Source organism: Oncorhynchus nerka, linkage group LG20 (assembly GCF_034236695.1).
Source record: "Oncorhynchus nerka isolate Pitt River linkage group LG20, Oner_Uvic_2.0, whole genome shotgun sequence".
Lineage (NCBI taxonomy): Eukaryota > Metazoa > Chordata > Actinopteri > Salmoniformes > Salmonidae > Oncorhynchus > Oncorhynchus nerka.
Genome location: NC_088415.1, coordinates 49155124 through 49163480, shown reverse-complemented (window position 1 = coordinate 49163480; position 8357 = coordinate 49155124). Strand labels below are relative to the sequence as shown.

Genomic DNA, 8357 nt, shown 5'->3' with positions numbered 1-8357 from the left:
ACGGGGTGCCGGAGGACATAGTTTCTGATCGGGGCCCCCAGTTCACGTCCCGAGTATGGAGGGCATTCATGGAGCGTCTGGGGGTCTCGGTCAGCCTAACCTCCGGTTATCACCCCGAAAGTAATGGGCAGGTGGAGAGAGTAAACAGGAGGTGGGTAGGTTTCTGCGGTCGTACTGCCAGGACCGGCCAGGGGAGAGGGCGAGATACATCCCCTGGGCTGAAATGGCCCAGGACTCACTACGCCACTCATCTACTAATGTGTCCCCCTTTCAGTGTGTGTTGGGGTACCAGCCGGTCCTGGCACCGTGGCATCCGAGCCAGACCGAGGGTCCTGCGGTGGGGGAATGGGTGCAGCGCTCCAAAGAGACCTGGAGGGCTGTCCAGGAATCCCTTCAACAGGCTAGTGGACGGCAGAAAAGGAGTGCTGACCGCCACCGCAGTGAGGCCCCCGTGTTTGTACCAGGGGACAGGGTCTGGCTCTCGACCCGAAACCTGCCCCTCCACGTGCCCTGCCAGAAGCTTGGGCCGCAGTGTGTAGGGCCGTTCAAAGTCCTGAGGAGAATAAACGAGGTGTGTTATCGATTACAACTCCTTCCTATTATCGTATTAACCCCTTGTTTCATGTGTCTCTCCTCAGGCCGGTGGTAGCTGGTCCCCTACAGGACGGTGAGGTGCTGGAGGTCCCTCCTCCCCCTCTGGACATCGAGGGGTCCCCGGCGTATACGGTGAGGGGCCTGCAGTACCTCGTGGACTGGGAGGGGTACGGTCCGGAGGAGAGGTGCTGGGTACCCACCAGGGACATTTTGGATCCGTCAATGTTGAGGGATTTCCATCGCCTCCATCCGGATCGCCCTGCGCCTCGTCCTCCGGGTCGACCTCGAGGCCGGTGTCGGCGCGCTGCGGGAGCCGCGCGTCAAGGGGGGGGTACTGTCACGACTCCGACCGAAGGACACTCCCCTTCCCGTTCGGGTGGCGCTCGGCGCTCGTCGTCGCCGGCCTACTAGCTGCCACTGATTATTTCCTCCCCCTCATGTGTTTATTGAATGCACCTGTTTTGAGTTAGGTAGTTAGTAGTAGGCTTTATTAGTCAGCTGGCCCGCCTGGTTCCTTGTGCGGGATTAATTATTGTGACCGTCTGTTTGGTGTACACCCTGTGTTTTCATGAGGGTTGGCTTATGTTCGCCGTTTCTCGCAACATTAAAATAGCACTCACCTGAACTCTGCTTCTGCTTCCTGCGCCTGACTCCTCACCCACTACACTCAGATCGTTACAATGACAGAGGTCACGTTTTCTGTAAGTCTTCACAAGTTTTTCACACACTGTTGCTGGTATTTTGGCCCATTCCTCCATGCAGATCTTCTCTAGAGCAGTGATGTTTTGGGGCTGTTGCTGGGCAACACGGACTTTCAACTCCCTCCAAAGATTTTCTATGGGGTTGAGATCTGGAGACTGGCTAGGCCACTCCAGGACCTTGAAATGCTTCTTACGAAGCCACTCCTTCATTGCCCGGGCGGTGTGTTTGGGATCATTGTCATGCTGAAAGACCCAGCCACGTTTCATCTTCAATGCCCTTGATGATGGAAGGAGGTTTTCACTCAAAATCTCACGATACATGGCCCCATTCATTCTTTCCTTTACACGGATCAGTCGTCCTGGTCCCTTTGCAGAAAAACAGCCCCAAAGCATGATGTTTCCACCCCCATGCTTCACAGTAGGTATGGTGTTCTTTGGATGCAACTCAGCATTCTTTGTCCTCCAAACACGACGAGTTGAGTTTTTACCAAAAAGTTATATTTTGGTTTCATATGACATTCTCCCAATCTTCTTCTGGATCATCCAAATGCTCTCTAGCAAAATTCAGGCGGGCCTGGACATGTACTGGCTTAAGCAGGGGGACACGTCTGGCACTGCAGGATTTGAGTCCCTGGCGGCGTAGTGTGTTACTGATGGTAGGGTTTGTTACTTTGGTCCCAGCTCTCTGCAGTTCATTCACTAGGTCCCCCCGTGTGGTTCTGGGATTTTTGCTCACCGTTCTTGTGATCATTTTGACCCCACGGAGTGAGATCTTGCGTGGAGCCCCAGATCGAGGGAGATTATCAGTGGTCTTGTATGTCTTCCATTTCCTAATAATTGCTCCCACAGTTTATTTCTGATTGATTTCAAACCAAGCTGCTTACCTATTGCAGATTCAGTCTTCCCAGCCTGGTGCAGGTCTACAATTTTGTTTCTGGTGTCCTTTGACAGCTTTTTGGTCTTGGCCATAGTGGAGTTTGGAGTGTGACTGTTTGAGGTTGTGGACAGGTGTCTTTTATACTGATAAAAAGTTCAAACAGGTGCCATTAATACAGGTAACGAGTGGAGGACAGAGGAGCCTCTAAAAGAAGAACAATATTTCTAAAGATCAAAATATATATTAGGCTAAATGTATTATTTTCTTCTCCAAATGCAGACAACGACACAAAACATACTGCCTCCCGGGTTTGCATTGCAAAAGAGGGCATGAACTGGGTCAAGACGCCAGCAGAGGAAGTGGAACTTTATGTGGTATAATAAAGGTAAAATAAAAATAAATAAGAGATCTCCAACACCTACGGTAGGCCTACAGTATATTAAAAAAATGTTTTCAATTCTCTACATGTAGGTCTCCTGATTTAAACCCAATCAAACTTTTTTGGCATCAACTGAAAACATTAATTTGTAACTATGCCAAGCCTACAAGACATTTTGGCTAAATAAATTGACGATACAACAATGCAACAAATACAGTGGCTTGCAAGAGTATTCACCCCCTTTGGGATTTTTCCTATTTTGTTGCCTTACAACCTGGAATTAAAATAGATTTACACAACATGCCTACCACAAAACTTGAGCGTGCATAACTATTCACCCCTCCACAAAGTCAATACTTTGTAGAGCCACCTTTTGCGCTATGAGTATGGCACATCTAGCCACTGTGATTTTTGCCCATTCTTCAAGGTAAAACCTGCTCCTGCTCCTTCAAGAAATCGTTAAGTCATACCACAGATTCTCAATTGGACTGAGGTCTGGGCATTGACTAGGCCATTCCAAGACAATTAAATGTTTCCCCTTAAACCACTCAAGTGATGCTTTAGCAGTATGCTTAGGGTCATTATCCTGCTGGAAGGTGAACCTTCGCCCCAGTCTCAAATCTCTGGAAGACTGAAACAGGTTTCCCTCAAGAATTACCCTGTATTTAGCGCCATCCATCATTTCTTCAATTCTGACCAGTTTCCCAGTCCCTGCCGATGAAAAACATCCCCACATCATGATGCTGCCATCACCATGCTTCACTGTGGGGATGTTGTTCTAGGGGTGATGAGAGGTGTTGGGTTTGCGCCAGACATAGCATTTTCCTTGATGGCCAAACAGCTCAAATTTAGTCTCATCTGACCAGAGTACCTTCTTCCATATGTTTGGGGAGTCTACCACATGCCTTTTGCCGAACACCAAACGTCCAGCTCTGTGGAGTGTACGGCTTAAAGTTGTCCTATGGACAGATACTCCGATCACTGCTGTAGAGCTTTGCAGCTCCTTCAGTGTTATCTTTGGTCTCTCTGTTGCCTCACTGATTAATGCCCTCCTTTCCTGGTCTGTGAGATTTGGTGGGAGGCCCTCTCTTGGCAGATTTGTTGTGGTGCCATATTCTTTCAATTTTTTAATAATGGATTTAATGGTGCTCCGTGGATGTTCAAAGTTTTGGATATTTTTTTATAACCCAACCCTGATCTGTACTTCTCCAAAACTTTGTCCTTGTCCTGTTTGGCGAGCTCCTTGGTCTTCATGGTGCCGCTTGCTTGGTGGTGCAGGTGTATATATACACTGAGATCACGAGACACTTAAATAAAGTCCACCTGTGTGCAATATAACTAATTATGTGACTTCTGAAGGTACTAGAACGTATTTAGGGGCTTCATAGCAAAGGGGGTGAATACATACGCAAGCACCACTTTTCCATTTTAGATTTTTTTTTAAATTAATTTAATTTAAGTATATAATTTAAGTAATTTTTTAAATTTCACTTCACCAATTTGGAGTATGTTGTGTATGTCTATCACATCAAATCCAAATAAAAATCTATTTCAATGACAGGTTGTAATACAACAAAATACTTTTGCAAGGCACTGTACGAGCCATGACCTATATGTTCAATATATATTGTCCTGCTAGAAACGTTGTTTGCAGAATTCACAGCCTGTTACGCCTAGGAAAACATGGTTAATATTATATCTGTGACAATATCTAAGGGGCTTTTATATCATTCTAAATTAATAATGATAATAATAGCTTTTTTTTAATAACGATATTTTGTATATGATTTCGTTTTCAAATAATGAAAAGTGAGCAAGAAAAAGACCCTTCTTGAACATGGGGTGAGACATTGTTACTAATTTGTAAATAAAGCAAGTTTGTTATTGGAAATATTTATTTATGTTTTTAGATGGAGAGAAATCAAAAGCCTACCATCACCTCATGGGTCTCCCAGTCACAGGTATTGAACCACCATCTGTAGCAACACAGTTTGCACTGCGATGCAGTGTCTTAAACCAGCGCCTTGGGACCCAAAAGCATAATCAGTGCTCTAAATCCCCCTTGCGATGGTCTGGAGCAATGAAGTGGTGATGCAGGGTACCTTACTAAACCACAAATTACCTCTAAGTCCCGCAGCCTAATCGCAAAACGTTTAGTTGAGCAACCACTGTATATCTTTGTCATTTCTCTGTTGAAATCACCCGGTCCGTCTACATGGGGAGTAATTCAACAGAAAGTCTCTGTTTGTTTAATTCTATGGTTGTCCATTAGACTGGATCCTTCAGACGTTCCAATGGTCATTTTATGGGATTTCCCTTGTGTCTTTGGTCAAGGTTGTAGACTGTGAATGTCTAGTCTTCACCTTCACACTGTTGGTCAAGCTGGTCTTCACATTCTCTGGTCTGGTGGAGTCTAACCATTTCCACATGTAGCCACCACTCCACGCTTTCTGGTCTAGTGGTTGATTATTCAAGGTACAGCTAAGGCCACTTTGCACATCGGCAGCAAGCCGGCATGTTTTGGTCAGTATTTAAATCGCAACCATTTGAACGTGTAGCCACCACTCCACATTGTCTGGTCTTATAGTTTTAAACCATTTGTCACATCCGGCTTACCGTCCGAATACTGGTCTGATGTAAATTGGGTTAGGAGTCCTTATTAAGCACTCTGGTCAAAGGGGGTGTTCCATCCTTTTGGCATAATGTCACATAATGTCTGTGCTCACGTGGGTGTGGTTACTGACTGGGTAAAACTTTACATGAAAAAGTTTGAAGACTAAAATCACATTTAATCTTCTCACAAATAGTTTTATATTTACCCCTATATGTTTTACAACATGTAGATGTAACTCTGACATATACATTGTGAAAGCTCTTAAAGTTACATTGTTTCCGTTTTAAAGCCTTTAATGATATCACCAAACAATAAATTATCTGACATGATTGCTCTTTAAGTCCCCCCGACCATTTCCCTCAGACATTCCATACTGCGAAGGGCCAGAGAGAGACTTTTTACGACCGGTCGTTAAAGTCATCAACTGGCCCAATTTTTCCCCCCTTCCTCTCTGGTGGGAGGGAGAGGGAGAGAAAGAGAAAGTATGGGTAAACCACTTCTCCAATCTTTTTGGCTCTTTAACCTGTTGATCCTACCCCCTACTTTTTCAAACATTCTGTTAAAAATCGCGCAACATTTCAGCGCCCTGCTACTCATGCCAGGAATATAGTATATGCATATGATTAGTATGTGTGGATAGAAAACACTCAGACGTTTCTAAAACTGGTTAAATCACGGCTGTGACTATAACAGAACGTGCGTTTAATCGAAAAGCGCAGGAAAATCTGATCACTGAAAATGGGAAAATATATCAATGCGCCACTTGAATGTATTGTTGAATAGAAACCACATTAAATGGGGCCGAGGTTGCAATACCTACAGCTTCCACACGATGTCAACAGTCTTGTCATTTGCCTAGGATTTGTTTCTTGGTCAAACGGACAAGAGACAGCCCATATCTTCCGGTCTCTGACCGGATATTTTGGTTGAGATTTACCCGGACATTATTTCAAGACGTACAGCTATAGAATATACATCGCCTCGTGATCAATTTGATCGATTATTAACGTTTACTAATACCTAAAGTTGCAATACAAAAGTATTTCGAAGTGTTTTGTGAAAGTTTATCGTCAACTTTTTTCATTTTAAAAAATGACGTTGCGTTATAAAACGCTGTTTTTTTCCTTGATCACACAGTCTTCATAGATCGATATCTAGGCTATATATGGACCGATTTAATCGAAAAAAAAAGACCCAATAGTGATGTTTATGGGACATCTAGGAGTGCCAACAAAGAAGATTGTCAAAGGTAATGAATGTTTTATATTTTATTTGTGCGTTTTGTGTAGCGCCGACTATGCTAATTATTTTGTTTACGTCCCCTGCGGGTCTTTTGGTGTGTTGCATGCTATCAGATAATAGCTTCTCATGCTTTCGCCGAAAAGCATTTTAAAAATCTGACTTGTTGGCTGGATTCACAACGAGTGTAGCTTTAATTCAGTACCCTGCATGTGTGATTTAATGAACGTTTGAGTTTTAACGAGTGCTATTAGCATTTAGCATAGAGCATTTGCATTTTCAGATGTCTAGATGGGACGCCTGCGTGTCGGGGGGACGCAAGAGGATAACAAAGAATAAAGAGCAAAAACATATACATGATCAAATACAGATCTTAGAATCAACTATTAAAGACTACCAGAACCCACTGGATTCTCCAATTACATTGAATGAGTTACAGGACAAAATAAAAACCCTCCAACCCAAAAGGCCTTTGGTGTTGATGGTATCCTCAATGAAATGATCATATATACAGACAACAAATTCCAATTGGCTATACTAAAACTCTTTAACATCATCCTTAGCTCTGGCATCTTCCCCAATATTTGGAACCAAGGACTGATCACCCCAATCCACAAAAGTGGAGACAAATTTGACCCCAATAACTACCGTGGAATATGCGTCAACAGTAAACTTGGGAAAATCCTCTGCATTATGATGAACAGCAGACTCGTACACTTCCTCAATGAAAACAATGTACTGAGCAAATGTCAAATTGGCTTTTTACCAAATTACTGTACAACAGACCATGTATTCACCCTGCACACCCTAATTGACAACCAAACAAACCAAAACAAAGGCAAAGTCTTCTCATGCTTTGTTGATTTCAAAAAAGCCTTCGACTCAATTTGGCATGAGGGTCTGCTATACAAACTGATGGAAAGTGGTGTTGGTGGTAAAACATACGACATTATAAAATCCATGTACACAAACAACAAGTGTGCGGTTAAAATTGGCAAAAAACACACACATTTCTTCACACAGGGTCGTGGGGTTAGACAGGGATGCAGCTTAAGCCCCACCCTCTTCAACATATATATCAACGAATTGGCGCGAGCACTAGAAAAGTCTGCAGCACCCGGCCTCACCCTACTAGAATCCGAAGTCAAATGTCTACTGTTTGCTGATGATCTGGTGCTTCTGTCACCAACCAAGGAGGGCCTACAGCAGCACCTAGATCTTATGCACAGATTCTGTCAGACCTGGGCCCTGACAGTAAATCTCAGTAAGACCAAAATAATGGTGTTCCAAAAAAGGTCCAGTCACCAGGACCACAAATACAAATGATCAAAATCCAGAAAAGAGCCGTTAAATTCTATAACCACCTATAAGGAAGCGATTCCCAAACCTTCCACAACAAAGCCATCACCTACAGAGAGATGAACCTGGAGAAGAGTCCCCTAAGCAAGCTGGTCCTGGGGCTCTGTTCACAAACACAAACACACCCTACGGAGCCCCAGGACAGCAGCACAATTAGACCCAACCAAATCATGAGAAAACAAAAAGATAATTACTTGACACATTGGAAAGAATTAACAAAAAAACAGAGCAAACTAGAATGCTATTTGGTCCTACACAGAGAGTACACAGCAGCAGAATACCTGACCACTGTGACTGACCCAAAATTAAGGAAAGCTTTGACTATGTACAGACTCAGTGAGCATAGCCTTGCTATTGAGAAAGGCCGCCGTAGGCAGACATGGCTCTCAAGAGAAGACAGGCTATGTGCTCACTGCCCACAAAATGAGGTGGAAACTGAGCTGCACTTCCTAACCTCCTGCACAATGTATGACCATATTAGAGAGACATATTTCCCTCAGATTACACAGATCCACAAAGAATTCGAAAACAAATCCAATTTTGAAAAACTCCCATATCTACTGGGTGAAATTCCACAGTGTGCCATCACAGCAG

General features: G+C 43.9%; 1 protein-coding gene across 1 annotated transcript in view; it reads right to left on the bottom strand.

The window, feature by feature from the left end:
• Window positions 1–247: 247 nt before the first annotated feature.
• The window catches only part of LOC115102701 (chemokine-like protein TAFA-2), a 44452-nt gene continuing 36342 nt past the window's right edge, over window positions 248–8357 (bottom strand). The window contains exon 4 of the mRNA XM_065006066.1: window positions 248–553. Within this exon, the coding sequence (XP_064862138.1) occupies window positions 248–553 (306 nt within the window). The remainder of the gene's footprint in view (window positions 554–8357) is intronic.